This window comes from Pseudonaja textilis, chromosome 2 (genome assembly GCF_049901715.1).
Source record: "Pseudonaja textilis isolate UNSWEBS1 chromosome 2, rPseTex1.2, whole genome shotgun sequence".
Taxonomy (NCBI): domain Eukaryota; kingdom Metazoa; phylum Chordata; class Lepidosauria; order Squamata; family Elapidae; genus Pseudonaja; species Pseudonaja textilis.
Genome location: NC_141991.1, coordinates 183,234,799 through 183,257,399, shown reverse-complemented (window position 1 = coordinate 183,257,399; position 22,601 = coordinate 183,234,799). Strand labels below are relative to the sequence as shown.

Below are 22,601 nucleotides of genomic sequence, written 5' to 3'. Positions count from 1 at the left end.
AAGGATGGAAGGCTGAGTCGACCTTGAGCCAGTGGGACTTGAACTGGCAAATTGCAGACAGCTGGCATTCAGCAGAATTGGTCTGCAGTATAGCACTCAAACCACTGCGTCACCGTGGCTCATTTGTAATCCTTCTCCATAAGGATGAGACTTTTGGACTCAAAACTCCATCTGCTTCTAGGTTGTTTCGCCTGAAGGAGAGTCAAGGTTGCAAAATCACGGTGAATTATTCTAATGGTAACTCTGATCAGGATATAAAAATAAGGTCACATCTCCACTATAAATTGTGACCCTAATGAAACTAATAATCTGTATCAGGGGTATCCAACCTTGGCAACTTTAAGACTTATGGACTTCAACTCCTAGAATTGCTTAGCCACAAACCCTAAGTCCACAAACCTTAAAGTTGCCAAGGTTGGAGACCCCTGATCTATATAATTTAATGACAGTAATTTTGTCAGCATAACACTGTAAGCCAGCAATGGATTTTCATAACTGGCATTTCACCAGAGTAATATCTTTTGAGCGGGGAGGATCTAATTCTGCTATCAGTTTTTCACCTGAGGTCTAACTGTTCTTGAATAAAATGTCTTTACATTTTATTACTTCTCTGTTTCTGTAAACTCTAAAAGAGCATTATGAGAGTCTTGCAAGAATTCATAATAATTATAGTTATACCTATGAATTTAGTTTAGCTCCACTAGGGCAAAATAGAAGAATTCATTTAAAGCTATGATCCAGTTAATCTCATGAATCTGTAGGGAGGCATCTTAAAATCTACTAATAAAAATGTCAAATATTTCTGAGAGATCAAATACTCCTTCCTGAAAATTTAAATTTAGATAGAGTTATTATAATTTACTTAGAAACATAATAAAATACAAAGAAAATAAGTATTAAAATGTATTTTACCTCCTCTATGTTCAGCATAAGGGATACTTCTAAAATGTCCATCTCAAAGAGCAGAAGTCATAAAATTGAATTGAATGCTAGTAAATGTAGCTAAATACTTTGGAATGTCAAAAATATCCAGGTAAATCGTACAACCTTTAATGAAGTAACTTAAAATGTAATGGAGAACAAAGTTTACCCAGCAAAGAACCGATTTCATTGCCCTTGATGTAAAATGCTAAGGATAGATTTTGCCTAGTCAAGAAATTTATGGAAAATCTAGTTTATTAAAGAATGTCTTTGACAAAACACTAACACAATTATCTTTTCTGAAGGAGAAACAAATAGCCTGAAGATTTATTTGCATGGTTCACTTTCAACCAAAACCTTAAATGCTTGAATGCAAGCTGTATACTCCACTGAGGGAGAACTGGCCTCTAAACAGAACTCAGTCGATGATACGCACTTGGCCATGCCAAACAGAACACACACCAAAAAAAATTTGAAATAGGACACTCCACAGTGGGATTAAAGTCCCAAATCCAAATAGGAATGCCCTGAAACAATGGAGGCAAAGTTTAACACTGAACACCTGGAGTGCAGCACAGATAAACTGTCCTTTGCTACAGAAAAAAAAAACAGGCCCTGTTTGATGCAGATTGAATGGCAGAGTGTCAGCAAGCCGTTCGTGGAGGAAAGAATGAAATGTTATACATAGGTATTAAAATTGTCTGATTTGCTCAGTATCCTGGCCATTAAGAAACAAATATACAGGAAAGCCCAATTAGAAAGCAAACACAGTTTTTCCCCCACTCTTATTGGAACTGATTGTCAGTCAGTTGTCCAAACAACAGTACATATACAAAATAATCTTTTTGGCTAACTCTAGATAGAGAAACAGGAACAGAGCAGATGCAGATTTCTAGTCACAATCAGCTTGGAATCTTGGCTAGTCAGAATAGAGCTGGAAGGGACCTTGAAGGTCTTCTAGTCCACCCCCCTGTTCAAGCAGGAGACCTTATACCATTTCGGACAAGTGGCTCTCCAGTCTCTTCTTAAAAACCTCCAGCAACGAAGCATTCAAGAATGAATAAAATTCCAAATATAGAATGTTGGTTGTGGAACGGATTTGATGCTTCTTATCAACACCGGGCAACATTAAAGAAATTGTCATCTGTCAAGAACTCTTTTTTGTGTATAAAATGGATGTTCTCTTCTAAGTCACAAAATGTTTGCCCAGTTGAAACCATAAAGCACCTTGAAGATTAAAAAAAAAACACAACCAGAATATAGGTAACACATATAAAGTTAAGAAACCAACAGGGAATTTGTATGATAGATAAGCTAATTGAATCATCATATTTGTTTTGTGTTCTCATTGCATGAAATCACAAACATATTTTGAGATATCTGGTAATTTTGTTCAGGTTTTAAAATGTTGAATGATTGCAGCATGTCAATCGTGAATCATAAATTAAATAAGTTCCAAAATTCTTTTTCACTATAAGCAGCTACCATTGCCTAACGGTAGTAGTAGGGTTGGAGGAGGCTAATATTGTTAAATGGTAGGACTAATATCTAATAAATATAATTGCAATTTGTGCAACTACTTTGTGTGACTGTCGTTAGGTTCAACCTGATAATTTGTCCTAATGAAATATTATGTACTCTGATTGATAGCAGATTTCAAGGATCTCAGGCTGATCCATCCTGTATACAAAAATAACATTGCTTTGTCTGATGCTTTCCAAATGCCCTAGACATATCTGGCAAAGACCAGTGCAAAACATCATCTCTTTTTTTTATGACCCCATGATCCCTTGCAGAGTGGAGTCTGGGCAGCCGAATGGAGCAGAGTGTTTACTGGCCGGATGCCCTTCCTGTTGCCAATGCAGAATTTTATTCAGCAGATAAATTATCACTGTACCCAGAGTGCCTCTACCTAGGATTGAACTCCCAGCCTCTTGATTGTGAGGCAAGAGCTCCACCTCTAGACCAGCGGACCACTAAAGACCAGTGCAAATGCTGCATATAAAATCAGAAGGAGGAAGGAGAGGAAATATAAATACCTATCACTTCTTTCCTATACTCCTAACCCTTTCTACAACTGATGTAGTCTATAATTTAAATAATCAAACATTTTACTCTTCTTTATCCTATTATCATGTCCCGTAATACTATACAAAAGCCATCTGTTTTGAACTGGAATTAAATACAAGCCTGACACTAAGGAAGAGTAGAAATTAAAAATTGGCATGGCATTCGCTTGCCACCAGAACTTCCTTCCTGAGTGCATTGTGTAAATGTGGTTATTAAGCCATACAATTCATCCATCCAGCAGGGAATGGTTGACATTGATTGACATTTGGAGTTTAAAACAGGATTTCTTACTATTTCCGTTGGAAGATTTGAATCTGGAATATCTGAATGAAATACATCAGGGGTGTCAAACTTGCCACCGGAAGGCTGAATGCGTCAGGCGCTGGCTACGCCCACTCCCATTTTAGCAAAGGGAGTCGTGATATGTCACATGACAACAACATTATAACGTGACTTTGGCATCCCTGAAATACATGATCAGGAGCATTCCGGACATTAGATATATAAAAAAACCTTACCTTCACAGAAAAAAAATTGCCTCCTTACGGAAAGATAGCAAAGAGAGCCTTCTCTTGACCAGAAATCGGAAACACGGAGCAGTCCCTAAGAAAACCTTTGCTTGTGTCCCTTACCCATTTGGATCTAAGTTGTTTCAGTTTTCAAAAATGTTTGGAATATTGAATTCATTGACATTCACTCAAGGCAAATGGAAATGTGCATTGCAATAATCATGATGTAAGTTCCACCCTTCTGTATTTGCATAAGGGGTGGAGTCAGCATCATGACATGTGTTGCTCCATGTTGGTGTCCTTGTGGCTACCTGTGATGCATTTACTTACTGCCTCCATACCGACCATTTTGGAACTGATTGCATTTATTCACGTGGTTATTAAAAAACTTCACAGTCAAACACCTGGAGGATAGTTTTCCATATTATCCTCTTTCTTAAAAAGAAAAAAACAGAGACAGAGAGAGATTTTATTTGTAGCCATTTCTTTTAGCTTCATGGCTTCCCTGACTATTTTGTTTCTTTATTATTAAATTGTAAGATTAATAATAAAGGTCTATAAGGGGTGTGCATAAGTGCACAATTGTGCCTACCGTCCCTGTCCTATTTGTCCCCAAGCTATTTTCTAAAGCGCCTGTAGGCCAGACAAGGAATAATGGATGGAAACTGAACACGGAGAGATTTAACCTGGAAATAAGGAGAAAATTTCTGACAGTGAGAACAATCAACCAATGGAACAGCTTGCCCTCGGAAGTTGTGGGAGCGCCTTCAGTTGAGACTTTCAAGAAGAGATTGGACTGCCATCTGACCGAAATGGTGTAAGGTCTCCCACTTGGGGGGGGAGGTGTTGGACTAGATGACCTACAAGGTCCCTCCCAACTCTGATTATCGGTTATCCATTCATACCTATTTCCTGTATTTATACTCATGCTTATTCTTATACCTATTATCTTGTAAGCAATTGACAAATCAAATAGGTAAAATAAATAAAACAAACTTGCTGTATTATTAAGTAGCATGGTGCCATAGGAAACTAGCCTTTTTATTCCATTCCTAAGTGTCCTCCAGTGCTATGTATCTCTTTCCCTATTATGCTTACATTCTGACTTGAAGTTTTTAAGAGTTATGTACCTTTTTTGAGAGGAAGTCAGACTAGGAATGGTTTTCTTTCGTGCTGTCACTATTCTTCTCTAGGATCTAGAGTTTATGGGAGAGGGGATATATATCCTGAGCAGTGGTGGGATTCAACTGGTGTAACAGCCGGTTCAATGAGCGTTTGGAACATCTGAAAACTGCCCATTTTCAGATCTAATACTTACCTTCTACTGCGTCCCCAGTGAGGAAAACAGCTGAGGCGCTCTTGTGTTGATTCCGCTGTGCCACATGAATTAGCTGAGCTGCAAAACACGGCAATAAAGGACAGACTTGGGCAGGACCAAATGATTGCCGGAATTACTGGTTTGCCTGAACCTGTCCAAACCGGTAGAATCCCACCCCTGATCCTGAATTGCGAAGAGACTTCCAAAATAACCTTAGGAATATATAAGAGAATCTGGATTTTGCATTTTTATTTAAAAGATCCAGCCAGAGCTTGGGATGCAGCCCTTTTAATTCAAGTTTTAACTCTATCGAGGAGACAACTCGGCAAAGGAGAGGTGGATGGATTTCCAAATGCTGTTCCTAATAATATTAAGAATAAATTTAATGCAGCTTTATTATCCTTTATGAACGTTATAGAGTTACATTGATGTAATTCAGAGTGCATTGCATCCTAGGGACATTTGTGCGAAGCTCAGATCTCCTTCCTCTCACACAAAGGCTGGCATTCAGTTCATTTTGGCTATGACAAATTATTTACACCAGAAACGCTGACTCTTTAAAACCTGAGATCGGGGAAATGTTATTTATGCTAAAAGTATTAATTTCTAATCGTTTTTAGTCTCCTGCTTTATTACTTCTTGTCTTGCTCTCATTTTGGATCATTATCCTTTACTACTTCCCAGATGTGTGCCTCTGGCAGCTCAAAGGTTATGATTTTGTGTTTTGATTTTCCTAGACAGTTTGCTGAGTGCAGTGACTGCTGCTGGCATTGTTCCAGCTGGTTGTTTATTTTGTTACTGCTACAGGAAAAATATTCATAAACTATGGTTGCTCTTTTTTTTAAAAAAAAGAAAAAAATTACCAGTGGAAGAAGTTTAATCTATTCCTTGCCTATTTTTCTGATCTTCAAGATTAAGACATAAATCAAAACAGTGTCTAATTTTATTTTCAGTGGGGTCTTTTTAAAATCTTGGGGTTTTTTTGTACAATATGTTTTCAAATTGCCCTTATCGAATTTTAAGTGTTTGGCCAATCACAAACAATTGGGTAATAAATTTTTTAACGTCTCTCTAGGGGATATGCCCAAGGCTGTGCAGGACATACAACATATAAACTTGTTTTACCAAAGAAGAACCTCAATCTGACTTTTAAAAATTTGGCAGAATCATTTGTGTACCTCCTGTTGGAGGCCAGCATTCCAACTCAAATAGTAATAGTCCCCAACTTTTCTGGATTAATGCTGATTGGGAAAGCGGTGCATATATAATATAAAATGCAGTATGAAATACAATTTTATTGGAGGGTATTATGGAAGACTGTGAACCCATCTTTTCTGTTTATGCCACTCCTCTCAATATCCAGCAATATTAGATATATTTTAATTTTTAATATTCATTTTAAAAATGATAATGAAATGCAGATAACCTAAAGGAATGCAGCCTTCAACAAACCAATGTTTTCGCCTTTGAATGCAACAGCTTTTTCCATTTTTTGAAAAATGATTATACGAGTGGCCTTTTCTCTTTGCATGTCGGTATGATTCTATGAGTCTATCAAGTTCATTCAGAGTGCTGGTTCAGATTGACTTTTTCTTTCCAAGGTATTGTCCAGTGAAACATATATTTAACTATATGGTAATATTGTGGTCATCACTGTTTAGCTATTTTGTGTACTCCTAGTTTGAATATAACTGGACATGTGAGATTTAGCAACTTCACAATTAATGTCACCATACGGGTTTTTTTTAAAAAAATCTAGGTCATGTCAGTATCCAATTTTTTAAATGAATGTTTAGTGAATGTTTATAGGTAATTATCAGCAACTCCCATGTTAAATTTTCTTGTAACTATTCTCTTAACTGCTTCCTGACCCAACAAATAGGAAATAATACCATACAAACCTGAAGAAGATAACGTGGACTGTAGTCCATAGATCAGGGGTGTCAAACTCACATCGTCACGGTGGTGTCACGTAACGAATTGGGACTTTCCCCCACTTCGCTAAACCGGGCGGGGGCAGGGCCAGCACATGACACATCCCGGCCTGCAGGCTGCAAGTTTGACACCCCTGCCATAGATGGTGATAACATTCATAGAAGTTAGCCTATTAAAATAAAGAGAATCTTATTTTTCTACAATAGACAAGGGTAGCAAACTAGGTGGACAATTTATAATTAGGAAATTGTATTCTCTTCTTAATGATTGCCATGCAATTTTGTAGGCACAAAAGTTTTAACAGGAGAACAAGAGAAACTGCTTCTCAAGTGTGGAATGTGTATTTTTGCTTCCTTACAAATACATGGTGGCAAAAATGCATCTAACAAGATTCAACAGTTGGAATGATGAATTCCATGGAAATGACTGGTAAACTATAGGTGGAAATGACCTTTACTTGTGCAACTAGGGACATTCTGCTGGTTAGTATGTGATATGTGCTTCTTTCCCCTTTTTGTGGATGTAGGAGCTGTGAAGGACGGAATATTAGATATAGAACATGCAGCAACGTGGTAAGTAAAGATTAATGATTTTCAAATGTTACTGCAGTAGAGATCTTCTCTAGCCCCCAAATTATTTTCCTCTCTTCTTCTAGAGCAGGGGTGTTAAACTCAATTTCATTGAAAGCCACATCAGGGTTGTGTTTGACTCACGGGGCCAGGGTGGGCGTGGCTGGGTGAGTGGGTATGGCCAGCTTGACATCACTCATGTTGGGGGCGCCTGTGGTGGCCTAAGTGCTCTGCCAGCGAAACTGGGCTCCCAATCTCTGTTTCGGCTGAGACGGCTTCCGGCAACCTTCTGCCAATGCAATGGCAGAGGGAGTGCATGCGGCCTTCCCAAGCTCCATTTTCGATGGCAGAGGGTTGCAGGACGCCGTCCCACCCGAAAACAGAGATTGGAAGCCTAGTTTCGCTGGCAAAGGCACCGTGGACCAGTCCTTCACTGTTTCCATGGTGGCCCCATGGGTCAAATCTAAGCATCCCGTGGGTCAGATCCAGCCCATGGGCCTTGAGATTGACACCCCTGTTCTAGAGTCATACCATACAAAGGGCTAATTGAATCACTAAGATGCCCCTTCTGTGGCATGACTCTTATCACTCTGCAGACTTCCCTCTCCCGCATTTCTTACTTTTTGCCTATTTATTTGCTTATGGTTATTTTGTGTACGTGTGAAAAAAAAAATCCAAATTCCATATAATTGTAACATTTGCCACTATGCTGAAGATGTACACTAAGAAAGAGACTAAGCAGTCTTAAGTTTATATTAGTGAAATGTGGAATCTCAAATAATGGCCATATTTATGGTCAAAACATTATTGGTTGTGTACAAGATGCATTACCTCTCTACGTTGACAGGCTGCTCATTCTGACAAGGAAGAAAGCATATTTAACTCCCTTTGCCCTAAGTCTTGAAAGAAGGAAAAGTCTTTTGGCCCGTGCTTTTTCTTTCTCTCTCTTTTATAACTTTCTGGACTTGTCCAGTAAGCCTTCAATTTAACATTTGGGGTTCTTTTTCCCATAATGAAGATTGTTCATGAATATCCTCCCTGTATTCTCTTTCTTGAATTTGGCTGAAATCCTCTGCGTAGTCTGTTGCTTCAGTCCCATTGACTTGCTTGGCATTCACATCACTTCAGTTTTCACAGGCTTACACTGGGGTCCTTTTGGAGTCACTGGAGTCTTCACCTTCACTCTACTTATGTGCTTCCTTCTCTGGGAACAACTAGAGAACTGTTCGGGTAAATCAGGCTGCCTGTGGCTTTGTGGGTTGTGTTCCAGCTGCGAGGCACTTTTGCTTCACCAGGACATTGAAGGGACCAACGAGATTAATTCACGCCAGTCAAGAGAAAAACACCATGGCTCTGCAGAAGAGAAATGAAAGGCACATTGTCACAGCTGATGGGATTTAAATTGTTGCTTGCTGGATCACCCTGCTGGGAAGCTGGGATTACACCTAAACTGAAGCTCTTGTTTAGAGGAATGGATGAAGTTTGCCAACTCTTGCTTTTTTTTCCCCTGTTTAATGTTGTTCTTAGGGAATGGTCTTATCGTATGGCTGCGATACTGAAAACATTTACCTGCAAAATAAAGATTCGCAGATAACTCTCCCAAACAGTCGGAAGCGTGCAAGAATCCTAGAGGATTGTGGAAATTTACCTTCAGTACCAGAACTACATAGAGACAAGCTGGCCTATAGTTTTCGTCCAAGTTTTAAGACTTCAGGGACCCACTAAACTTTCACAGTTAATCAGAAGACCAAGGAAACAAAAATGTTATGAATTGCCCTAAAAATATACCTATGAAGTTAAAAATGGCTATCTCCACATAGGGTTAAAAATAACAGGAGAATTGTCTCAGAAGTGCTTTTCCAGAAAGCAACTGGATTTTCTTGGCTTTTTCCTTGAGAATGTTTCACTTCTCATCCAAGGAGCTTCTTCAGTTCTGAATTCTTGAATGAGAAGCAAAACGTTTTCAAGGGAAAAGCCAAGAAAGTCCAGCCGTCTTTGAGAAAAACACCTTTGGGACTGCCATGACCTGGATGATTTAGAATCTCCATAGACAACAGGACAATTGAAATCCAACATTACTTACTTCAAAATGCAAATTTGGAACATACTTGATGTGCAGCAGTATTTCCATAGCAGCTGCCATTCTATTAACTTTTTCAATAGTTGGTATTTTACTATTTACTATTACTATTTCTTCAATAGTTCCTATTGTTGTTGTTGCTGCTGCTGCTGCTTCTACTACTACTACTACTACTACTACTACTACTACTACTACTACTACTACTACTACTACTATGAAAGAACCTATTATGCAAGGTTGCCCTAAGACCAACCAGTGAAATAGTTGCTGCTTAATGGCTTTATTACTTGAAATATACTCAAGTAACATGAATGAAGCCTGTTGTCCATAAATTGGACTGACTATCTGTTTGTTTCAAAGTTGCTTCACAATACAGATATTGATTTATTATGCCCTAAATATATTGTGGGGTCACGTGTTCCAGTTCTTCCTTTGAGATCTTTGGAGAATGGTTCACTTTGGAACAATAGCTCTTTTTGTCTGTGGCACCCTCATTATGAAGCGTTCAGCACCTCCAGAAATGTTTGCTTAAATTGCTTTAAAAATGCCTCTTTACGTCAGCTTCCAGATCTTTTTAAGGTGGTTTGAGGAAAGCCTTGAGTTTCCTATTTTGTTGTGTATTTCATGACTGGGTTTTAGGAATAACTGAACTTGAGTATTACATAGATTCTAAGTATTGTTCTCTATTGCTTGCCCTACATCTTCTGCTTTCATCTGTAAACCCTCTAGTATTAAAAAGAGTCTATAAAAAGATAGATTCTATGCCCCTGGCCTAAGTGAGAAATATATAGTCTCCTTTTCCTTTCCTTTCCTTTCCTTTCCTTTCCTTTCCTTTCCTTTCCTTTCCTTTCCTTTCCTTGAAATATGTTAACAATACAGAATTGCACACTATTTTTAAAATATTTATTTTACAAATTATAAATTAAAATATATTAAATAATCTATTTGTTAATCATTGGGCAATCCCAAATAATTTCTCATTTATAAACTTGTTTAATTAAAGGGGATTAACTATGTTTCCTAAAGCATAGCCCAAACTGCTATTTAAGATCATTCATCTAAGCAGTAAAGAGAAACAAATTTGTAGCAAAATTGACCCATGGTTGATATAACAAAATATACATACAGACACATGGTTTTATACACACAGTTCACTGTGTGCTAAAACAAAATCTTGAGAACAACAATTCCAGCAGTGACACCACTAAACATAAACCATTCTCTTTTTGCTAAATGAGAGTTTTCTGAGTTTATTGTTTATTTGTACATACTAGAAGTATGCTTTTAAATTGGAGGAGGAGGAAAAATAAAATCTCTAGAAATGTTACTTGGAGGGAGTTGGCTGTGGCAATGAGATCTCATGGATTATTCTAAGCCAGGGGTGTCAAACTCGTGGCCTCATGTGACGTATTGGGACTTTTTTTCCCCTTTGCTAAACAGGGACATGGGCCCATTTTATCACTTCTGGTATTGCCGTAAATACCAGAAGTGACGAAACGGGCCTCTTTTTTTGGCCTCCAAAGGCTGCAGAGGCTTCCCTCGAGCCTCTGGGAGGCCGAAAAAGGCCTCAAATGGGCCGAAAACCAGCTGGGAGGTGCACGCATGTGCAGTGAGGTAAGTTTGCCTGGGGCTTGCATGACCGCACAAATGGCTCTGTGTGCCACCTGTGGCACGCGTGCCATAAGTTCACCATCACGGCTATAGACTGTGAAGGTAGTCTTGTTCTTTATGTTCTGCTGCCCCCATAAGCTTATTCCCCACAGGATTATTTTGTTTTAATCACTTTTCTGTTATTGCTGAGTGGACATCAGCTGATGAAAGAAGGTTGCAGCCTAGTAGAAGTAATATACTCCTCGGTCCATCCCCTATTTTCCTCTTGTTTTTTCAGAAAAGTATTTTTTTTTGGGGGGGGGAGAAGCAAAACATTAATCAGGAACAAGATAGACACTTGCTTCATTCTACGTGGGAGGTGCCGTAATTAAACCTTGCCATGCCAATGCCTCCTGGGTAGTGCCTCTTAAAATCCTGGCAACCAAGGCAGCAATTACAGTAACTGAGGCTTGTTTATTTTACTAGAGCTGCATCTTGGGGGTTTATTTTTGTCTGCCAAGAGATAATTCAATGCACCATTTTTTTCCTCTCTCTCTCTCGAACAAAAGTGCATTAAGAGTCTTATCGCGGTTGCCGTGTTCTTGGAGGCCATTACTGGACATTCAAGCCCACAGCAAATCTTCGCTTAAGGTAGTCACAGCAGCAGTTACAACTTGTAGATCTGAGCCTGCTTACCTGTTCTTTGGTACCTGTTGGCAGTGTCATTAGACAGTGTCATCTCTAGTGACTGGTATGACCTTCCTTGAGATGTACAATAGAGAGACATTTGATCGAAGGGAGCAGAAGTTACATACTCTCCTGCTTTCTATCTCTCCTCTTGGAGAATAATCATTGTTAATCATTGTTAGGAAACCCTAGTTGTAGCATCCCCATTTTAAAATAATTATGGATTCATTATAACCTGGAGACTGGATAGATAGCCCTTCAAATAGAAGTGCATTTTCCATCTACAGAATACTCCTCAACAGACCTTATTCATTGTTGTAACTCTAATGTATCACATCATCATGTTTGTTATAGTTACTCCATCTTTCCTCTGGACTTTTGTGACTTTTCTCCATGTTCCTACTCCACTTTCCTAACTGGTTTGTAACTGGAAATGAAGTTTTCCCACAAAGTTGATAAAAGGACCAAAGTAATATATGTGGGTTGGGTTTTTTTTTCTTTTCATAATAGACCTCTGGGAATATTAAGCATTGTATTTCCCTCTCCTCTTTTTCTTTCTTTCTTGAGAAAACAGCATGGTAGTCAAGCAGTTGGTTAGATACTTTCTTATGATGGAAATCCATCTTTTAGCATTTTTCCTTCCCAAAAATTCAAGGAAACATTCAATCAGCATTAAAATATATATATATATTGCATGTTTCCACTCTGTGGATTTAATACATCCGGGTCTGGGAAATTTCGGATCCTATGCAGTTTTTGTTTTCCATTTCCTTCCTGTCTGTATGTGTTTGAAATTGATTTAGAGCTATGAATCGAAGTGAGCCTGATCCTTGCATAAATAGTAGTATGTTTGCACTGAAATTAATGAGGTAGGAAACATTATATACTATAACTGCCTCACAAAACTTTCTTTACGTTGTGTTCTGTACAGAGCCAAGCCTTTATAACAAAAGAGATTACTGCTCCCGTGGATGGTACCTTCGTATACATTGCATATATTAAAACAGCACGAGAGAGAACTGGTCAAATTGACATTAAAAGTGGAGGGACCTAAGGAAAGACCAGTATTCACTGAGGGAATTTCCAAACTGTCCCATTTTTGGGTGATAAGGACACATTTGTTTCTCATTTTCTCATTTCTAGCATATGGTATTCACGCACATAACTTTCCTCTTAAGTTGATCTTATTTCCCCAGCAATTCCATTTTACACACAAAAGGATGTGCATCTTTTTCTCTCTCAAGCATTCAGTGCTTTCACAAGAGTAGAACCATAATAACCAAAGAAGTAATTTGAAGAAATCCAGTTAAAATGGACAAAAAGCTGCTTCAGATTTCTCTTGCGTTCCCTGTCTTTCTCTTTTCTGAATCTGTTATCAAATGTTTTAGGAACCTATATCCTATGATCTTGCTTCACATAACCTTTAGAACCTTTGCTTTTTGTTTTCATTATGCTTGAATGCAACATGGTAAACATCTTAGTTTATTTTTCTACACGTGGACCTTTTATTAGTTCCTAATATTGCATTGAGAGAGCAATCTTTCCTTCTCAAATTTTAACTTGAATAATTTGTTAGACTTCATTCTATGCTAGAGTACATGGGGGAGGGGAGGAAACAAGTATAATGTCTCACAATATAATAGCAATAAATATTTTAAGCATAAAATTCATTAAGTTCCATATTCCTATGGGCCATACTATGTTCCACAGCTTATCAGGAAGCTACATCAAAATACCATGGTCAATGCGGAGACTTAAGTCCAATTAGTTATATATATGCATAAACATTAATGTGGTGGATATAAGCAATAGATGAAGGTTGTCAGTTCTATTGTTAATCTTGTTCAAGATAGCAACCCCATTTTTATGCAGAAACGGCAACAACTGCCAAAACCTTGTTTCCAAACTATGAAAAATTGACAGATTTATGGATCTTCACTTGGATGTATATCTAAATATATATTTGATGTGCTGCTGGGTACCAACAGTATTAAAGGAGAACTAAAACATAGTCCTGAAAAGTGACCTAATTCACTTCATGCAAATTTAATATCCCTTTGCAGGTTTGTTGGTATTTTTCATTTAAACATAAAATAAAAAAATATGTTACAATTGACCAACATTCTTTTTAGGGCTTGTCCACACTGCTAAGTTACACTGTCACCAGAATGGACAAGCAACACCAAAAATGGATGCGACCCTCTATTAATCTCCCACTCATTGTCAAAAAAACTCAGGGCATTTTTTTTTTATTAATCAACTTCAAAAGTGCCTTTAGCATTCCTGCCTGTTTCAGTTAGTGTTTATCAACTTGTTACAGGTTAACCCCAGCAATTCCCTGGTTTGTTTATTTATTTTACTTATCAAATTTATTGACCACCGATCTTACCAGAGGGCAGCTCTGGATGGCTTACAATATTAAAACAAATTAATAAAACTACATAAATAAAATACTATAAAAGTATAAAAATACAAAATACAATAGCGAAAAGATGGGGAGGGAAGGAGGGAGTAGGGTGAGCAAGGAAGGGGATGGGATCTGATAATCTATCAAATGTCTCCAACATGAAGTCCCTTCTTTGGAGCACCAAGCCAGCTGGCAGAACCAGGTTTTTAGGCTTTGCAGAAGGTCAGGAAGCTTGGAGTGGACCTCACCCTGGGAGGCAAGATGTCCCAAAGAGGTACTTCACAACGACAGGAAATGAGTCTTCAATTGAGTCAATGCTGTGAGTAACATACTGACCATCACTCTTTGCCTTGCAAATAGAAGGCTGTTGGTTTGAAACCCAGCAGAGATGGGTTACATGTACAGACCTGCATATATGTACATCTTTACAGAGATGTTGAAACTATGCTGATGACCTCCTGCATTTCAAAATTTAGTACTATGCTACTACTGTTAGAAAGAGCCAGCCCAGAAGTTCTTAATTTTGGTTGCAAGAAAGAGCTGTTTGTGTTCTGAATTGTGGTAGAAATCTGAGGGAGAAGAAGCCAAGCCAATCTGTCTGAAACCATTCTGCGACCTTGAAGGAAAACTATCCTTTTGTTATTTCTTGGAAAATGACCCTGAATGCTGCAAAAGAAAACGACACATTTTGTAGAACTTGCTGTGTTATTATACACCCTTGGTATGAAGCGTAAACAAAACTCTTAAGTGACTCACACATTTCTTGGCTGGATGGAGCTTCTAACACGGCTTTCTCTGCCATACGGGAGATCCACAAAACATGGTTTTTGAACGCTGATCTTTCACCCCCTTGTTTTCTGGAGATTCATTTTCAGCTGCCAAATATGTTCTATTTTTACTGATCAAAAATAAAATAAAATCACCAATTTATTCTCCTGAAAATAATCGTTTTTTAAAAAAAAAAATAATCACCTGCAATCATAACTGAATGTTCACCTTTCAAATTTTAATAATATACGTTTTCTCAATTTTACAGTCAGGCGCCTTCTGGTACGATTCCCTTCACAGATGCTGGATCTACCATTCTGCACATTAAGCAAATTAGACTTAGACTTAGAGTAACTTTATTGTCACTCTGAATGTACACTAATGAATTGAAATGAAATTTTGGGCCGTACATGTCCCAAAGGGTCAGCACCTCCAATATACACTACATAAACACGATAAAATCAATCAATCAATACAAAATTGTGCATATACCTACATACAGTACCCACATATATGAGGCAAAGAAACATCACAGTCTAGTTCCGATGTATGACAAGTTAATTATGTAAAATAATTCAGAAGGTCTAAAAGAATGAACTCTGATTGCATCTCAGTCACCTATCTCCTTATTCCAGATAACTTCCAAAATACGAACTTTATGTTGTTATTACTTACATCATCCGGCTAAGCTATGAGGTGAAGTACTACCCTCATCTTGCAAATCAAAGGACAAGCAAATTATGGTGTAATGGTATCTTTGCTATAAAACAGAATCTAGACCTGAAGCTTTTTGTGTAGCTTAATTCCTTTAGAAGAAATTCGCCAGAGCAGAGCACTGGACATTATAATCTTTCACAATTTCTTTTAATCCCAGAACACACAGCAGGGAGGGCACTGAGGGGGGGGACCCAACTATTCTGGATTCAAATTGTGATTTAGCTTTAGCCTTGTGTGTTAACCCAACCAGGGGTGCCTTTTCGTCGCTTGGATAATGCTGCAGGAGACGTGCTTCTCTTTTGTTTATCTACTGTATAGAATCCCTGCTTTCGGAAGTAGGGGTGAAATGCAAGAGATTGCAAAATGTTCTAACACGTTTTCTCACCGTTGCCTCATTTAGCAAGCATTTGTTCAACAATGGTTTAAAGTTTCAATAGCACTGAATGAATATTATTTACAGCGACCGTGGTACCTCCACGGTTACATTATGAAAATTTGGGCTCTTGGCAGCCCTCCGGAGTGCTATAATTCCCCCCACCCACCTATCTCCACCTCTGTCTCTGTCTTTTTGGCTGCCTCATACTCTGCCGCCCTTCCTGCCCTGCATCCACTCTGTCCCGCACCCCATCACCTTGTCCTCTACACTGTACCCTTGCACCCCACCTCCCTGCGTTCCATCATCCTGCACCACCCCCAGAAGACTGGCTTTTGCTGTCTTCTTCTCCTGCTATTGGTATGGCATGCCCAGCCTGGCTCTTCACAAGAGCTGCTGCCAGTGCACCGCCTTCCTGAAGCTTCACGCCTACCTTGGGAAGTTCTTGCAGAGCTGTGACAGGCCAGACTGGGTGCTCATCAACAATGGGAGGTCAGTGGAAAGTGGCAGAGTACAGGACAGCAGAGGTGGCGGCAACCAAAAGGACAGAGATGATGGGGACATTGGTGCGTGGAAGAGATTGAAGCAGAGGCAATAATGGCAGGGCAGGAGAAACATGAGGTCCTCAACACACAACAGCATCTCAACCAGCCTAACGATCACAGCCAGGACTGTCAAAGATGCCATCTTTAAGCAGTGTGGTCGCATGATATTTGCCTAGTGACTGCATCGCTTAACGGTGGAAATTCCGGTCCCAGTTCGGGCCATTAAGTGAGAACCATCTGTATCAAAAAGATTAATTGGAACTCTTTATCATTACCAGTCGTGCTGAGGACACATAAAAACCATGGTAGAAAAAGTATTGCCGTTTGTATGGAGGCAAGAGACATTTTATGACAGAATGATACATTTGCAGTCAAAGAAAAGATAACTGTTCATTTAAAGAACTTTTGGCCATCTTTAAAAACTAAATTGTTTTTGTGGAAATATTAGCATGAGTTGTAAGGACAGAGATTAAGATGCCATTCAAGGGAAAGAAAAGCTCTGTCAGAGAAGAATGGTTAAAAGGCAGTTGTGCGTGTTGTGTTTTAAAGACATCTTACATGGCTGAATCAGATATCAGGGCCCTGTGGTGTTGAGTGCAATTCCATGGATTTTACAAAGAGAATGCTTTCGTGAACTTTTGTTTTTTATTCAGTCGTCAGGAAACAGTTCCTACTGTGTATTGGTCGGGCTATTGGGCTCTTCTCACTTTTTGTACAGTAAGAGGAACTTGTTGGTTTAGATCAAGGGTGTCAAACTAGATTTCATTGAGGGCCACATCAGGGTTGTGTTTGACTTCAGGGGGTCGACTGGGCATGGCCAGCTCAATGTCATTCGTGTTGGGGACACCTATGGGGGCCCAAGTACTCTGCCAGCAAAAACGGAGCTTGGGAGGGCCGCATGTGGCTCTCCCAAGCTCCATTTTCGCTGGCAGAGGCAACCTGGGCTGGTCCTTCTGTTTCCAGAGCAGCCCCACGGGCCAGATCTAAGCACCCTGCGGGCCAGATGTAGCCTGTGGGCCTTGAGTTTGAAACCCCTGTTCTAGATTATACAGGTAAAGGTAGGAAAATCAGGTGAGGCTGAATTGGAATGTACGGCAGGTCTAACCTAGTATCTTGTAGCAAAATGTGTGTGTGTGTGTGTGTATTAAGCCATTCTTTTTTTTTTCTTGAAAAACTAAAAGAAACTAGAGCCTGTGATTGTGGTTGAGAGAAAAATTGTCCATTGGAAAGTAAAATTACAAGAGTGAGGCACCGAGGCATGGGCCCCAAACCCACAAGCTATCCTTTTACATTAAAGTGTAATAATTTCTGTAGAATAAAATCACTTTTTTAAATCTCTTGGAATAAATGTGCAACCAAATCTTGCAGCAGTAATTATAACTAGTAATGTATCTTTCACTAATGCTTTATGTACCCTAAACAATTTTCTAATTATTTTGTTTCCCCCCCCCACAATAAATTTTCATGAGTTATGATTATTGTAACTCATATTTAAAGGAAACTGGTGAAACTGGAAAAGATGGAGTTTCCCAATTCCCCAGTGAGTCACAATTAAGAATTCATTTGAATCCTAATACTCTAGCTCCAAGTAACCTTTTTAAAACTTCATTTACAATATTACAATGAAACCCTTAACCAGATATCTTACTGATGTACACCATTTAATCTTAGTTTAAAATTCATATTAAAACTATGCATGCAAAGCAATAAATGCTGAAACTTTTGAATATAACCCATACAAATCCCATAAAATCCTTCAAAATCCTAAGATTAAAAAAAGTTATTCATCTGAAGCTCCAGAAATTAAAGAATTTGTGTCAGTAAACATTTCTGAAAGTTGTATTTTAAAACTAAGGTAGTACCACTAAGACAGTTCTTTCCTTAGACAATTTTATCCAACAAATATAACATAGCTGGGGAAGAGTCTTATAAACAAACAAACAAACAAATCTGCATTTTTGTCTGTAGCAGGTCTCAAATAACCAGGATAAGTCATTAATTGGTTTCAAAGACAGAGAGTACTCCTTACTGCCATCTAGTGGTCCACAGTTTTACAGCCCAGCTATGAGAACTCTAGCTTTGAGGTCTTGGAACCATCAATCAATCACGATTATAAATAAATGTTCAAGAAAGACCTGCAACGGCAAACTATAGAGCTGTCTGACAGCCGGGGGGGGGGGGGAAACCTTACTCTTTCTCAATTCAAAATGGAGCATCGAGAGCGTCAAATTCTACCATTAATATCATGCCGAGATTCTATTGGTCATGTGTCCATGGGAAATGCAGTAATGTTTTAGATCAAATACTCCCAGTGGCACGTTGTTCCTAAGCATCTAGTAGTGACTCGCATCCTCTCCTTCGGACTACAGTTCTGCTCTCACACACAACAGCCAACGCATTGGGTGTTATGCGCTGTATCAGTTCCTATGTATCAACAGGCAGACTGCTATCTTTTTGCATCAGTTGTAGCTTTCAAGTCAACTTCAAAGACTAGTTCAAACAGAGAAGATCATATTAGAGGACTACTGAAAGCTTACGGACAACATGCTGTAAGAACTCAGCATCTGGGATACTTTGACTTAAAAAGCTTTTTTAAAAAAAAAAAAAAGGCAGAGTGAATGATAGGCAGGCTTTCCTTATCACAACCCCCTGTTTCTACCAGAACTTGTCCCTTGTCAAGCTATAGACAGCTGGGCACATTTGAGATGGCAAGAACTACAAAGATTCCAAAAAGGCCTGTTCAATGCTGCTCTTGGAAATGGCAAGTGGAATTTCTCGGCCTCATTTCAAGTAAATCAAGGTGGAATTTCTCTGAATGATTTCAAATGCTTCTTCACAGATTTCTTGTCACCTGGTCTCAGCTCTGTTTATGGGATAACCTGCCAGTTGGTATGCTGTGTCTTGATTGTTTATGCCTATTTTCCTTTCCATGCTTTTCTTAGCCGTACACTCTGTCATTCCCACACACACACAAAAAGAGGTACGAGCGGAGATTGGAATGATTCCTTCCCTGTAGTATTCAGAAACAACATCAAGGTGATTCTTTTCTATAAAATTTCCAGAAAATAAGGTAAATGAAATTGTGGGGCTCTGTCTGATGGAGCCTGATTATTGTGGCTTATTTAACAATCATGATTAAGTAAACAATGATTAATCATTTCATCGGCATGTTCTCGCTGCCTGATTGGAATTAGTGCTGGCCAGGCACCAGGAAAGAGTTTGGGGACGTCAGCTGCCCATAGCTGCTACTGCCTTTCTGGAACAGCTGTAAAGAGAAGAGATGAGAAGGACTTGCAAGAACAAGGCTTGCAAAAGTGTGGATGCCAGGCCATTTAGTCTTTGGGTTTGCAATTAGTATGGTAACTTGATTAAAGAACAACAGCAAAGCCCAATAAGTTAACCAATCCCAGCCCTGCTTTGAATAGCAGCTAAGTAATGAGTAGTGGGTCTTGGGCTGGAAAGACTGAAAGATGTTAAACTTACGTGTGAGAGAATATTGCATGTTTGTGCTGGCCCTTCACACTAGAGATAGAAATGTATTCATTCTTGCCTTGGGGCCAGTGGCATAAGTACGCCTGTACACTTTCCAGAGTGCTTACATTTGTTCTTCAAGCAGCTTAAGTTTCACAGAAAACTTCTCCAAACACCCATTTGGCCATTTAAAACTGTTATTATTCTAATCAGGAAAATCAAAGAGAAGTAGGATTTTACTTTTGCTCCTGATCACCCGCAGAGTCTTGAGAATGTGCTAGGTTGACCATGTATGTGTGCGTGTGTGTGGTTTCTTTTTTAAATTATTATTATTATTTTGGTTTCAAAAACAAAAAGGCAAAGTGCTTAAACAATCCTATTCAACTGAGAGCAAAGCTAGACTGAGAACTCTGTATATATATCTGTATGCTTTGTTGGACCTTTTGTCTTTATAAAAATAAATCAGTACAAGCCAGAACGTTTTGTAGGTTCAGCCAAGCCAGAATCAAATAAGAGATCTTGCTTGGCTCTGTGGATGCATGAATAAGCCAAGCTATAAAACCAGACTCCATACCCTCATGGAATTTAAAAAAAGAAAGAAAGAAAGAAAAATCTGTGACAAAGTTTCACTTGCTTTAGCACTTTCCCAGGCTGTTTACATGCTCAGGTTGATCTGGGCCTCAACTCCCTGAATGTTCAACACAGGGGGTTTTGCAGCTTTTTCTAAGTATGAAAGCAGATCCCCACTGATTCTGGTTAAGAAGGAACAGAATCAGTTCCGCTAAAAGGAGCACTTGATAGCATTATGAGATTTGCAGACAACAGGAAGTACCTTTTCAGACTTCCTGTTCACTGCACTTTTCTGGGTAGTTCAAATTAGAATACTTCAGTTTCTCCTCCTACTGCATTCTGGGCCAACCACATAAATAAATAAGCAAGATATTTACCTATAATCAGGGGTGGGATTCAACTTTTTAACAACCGGTTCTGTGGGCATGGCTTAGGTGGTGAGCGTGTCTTGGTGGTCATGTGACTGGGTGGACATGGCTTGGTGGTCATGTTATTGGCTGGGTGTGGCCAACTCAATATCACTCACATTGGGGCACGCATCTCCTCGCCTGGCTCTCATGACTGTGGGGATGCTGCAACAGTCATAAGTGTGAAAAACGGTCATAAGTCACTTTTTTCAATGGTCACTCCACACAAGCAAAAGTACCAGCAAAGGAGGGGAAAACAACTCAAGAGAAGTTCCAGAGACAGGAAGTCTAGTCCTGCCAAGAATGTAATAAGAGTTAATGGAGAGGCAGTTTCTATAAGCAACACCAGAATGTTTCCTTCCAGCCTTCCTTACAGAATTAGGCCAGTAATATCTTCTTAGAACCGGTTCTCCGAACTGCTTAGAATGTTAACAACCGGTTCTAGTGAATAGGTGCGAACTGGTAGAATCCCACCCCTGCCTATAATTTCAATGAGCTTCTTGAATAAATTATAAAGATTTTTTTTGTGTGTATGTGGTACTGTCTTTCTGGTTTAGTCGCATTGTTTTTTTCCCCAAAAACTATCTAGATACGTCATAATTACAATGACAGAGACTATCTTTCCTGACAGGAGAAAAAAAAAAACATTTCATCATTCCTCATACCCTACCCATCACAAAGCCTAAGTGATTACTGCTGAAGACTTAAAGGCCAAAAGGTCTTATGTCAAAGATCCAGGATTGCATTTCTTTCATTAAACATAGCAGAACCAAGAAGAATGTTTCCCGAATCCTCAGGAACATTTATTGTTACTCAGTTAATTCAGTGGTTACAATAACTTGACTCAATATGAAGCAGGTTCATATGTTCAGCAGTAGCATTATATCCTTCAAATGAAGAGGTAATCCAAGAGTGGGCTTAAAAAAATTAGCAACCAGTTCTCTGCCTAGTTGCTGGGTGGGTGTGGCCATTGTGGGCATGGCCTAGTCAGCCTCCTGCACTACCCTGGTCTGGGAGCAAAAACAGGCTGTGGGTGGGGCATTTTTACCCTGCCAAGAGTCTGTAGGTTTTCTCGAGCCTCCGGGAGGGCGCAAATGACTTCCCCGGGCTCCGGAGGCCCTCTGGAAACTAGAAACTGGCCCGTTTCCAGCCTTCTGGAACTTCCAGAAGGCCCATTTTTTGCCCACCCTGAACCTCTGCACTTACCTTCAATCCAGAATGGGTCATGTGGGGACACCTGGGAGGGGTAGGGTGGGCGGGGCCAGCCAGTGTGTGATTTGCCAGTTCAACGAACTGGCCATAAAATTAACAACCGGTTTTCCCGAACCAGTGCGAACCGATAGCAGCCCGCCCCTGAGGTAATCTCTGCATAGGTGGCAAAGGAAAGAAATTCAGATAAAACTGGAAGGAGACTCTGCCATCTGCTCTGTGTATGCCATGGACAAATACAAAGTGATATCAGGCAGGCTATAAACCCTGTTAGAAACTCTTTTGCTAGTAGCCAATACAGGATCACTTTAATATAAGCCCCCCAAAAAGGAAGTCAGAATAATAAATGGAATTGAATGGAGAAGCAAGAGATTATTTTTAATGTGCTAAGTGGCTTAAAGTGATTTATGGCTAACTTGCCAGAAGCAATTTTCAACCATGTCAATTTTGCAAGA

At 39.3% G+C, this 22,601-nt stretch overlaps 1 protein-coding gene across 4 annotated transcripts in view; it reads left to right on the top strand.

Annotated features, from left to right (window-relative positions):
* ADAMTSL1 (ADAMTS like 1) overlaps nucleotides 1-22,601 on the top strand; it is a 507,559-nt gene that overhangs the window by 288,170 nt on the left and 196,788 nt on the right. For all 4 annotated transcript variants that reach the window (XM_087926578.1, XM_087926579.1, XM_087926577.1 and 1 more), the window contains one exon: nucleotides 7,280-7,325. In XM_087926578.1, coding sequence (XP_087782704.1) covers nucleotides 7,280-7,325 — 46 coding nt within the window. The remainder of the gene's footprint in view (nucleotides 1-7,279; nucleotides 7,326-22,601) is intronic.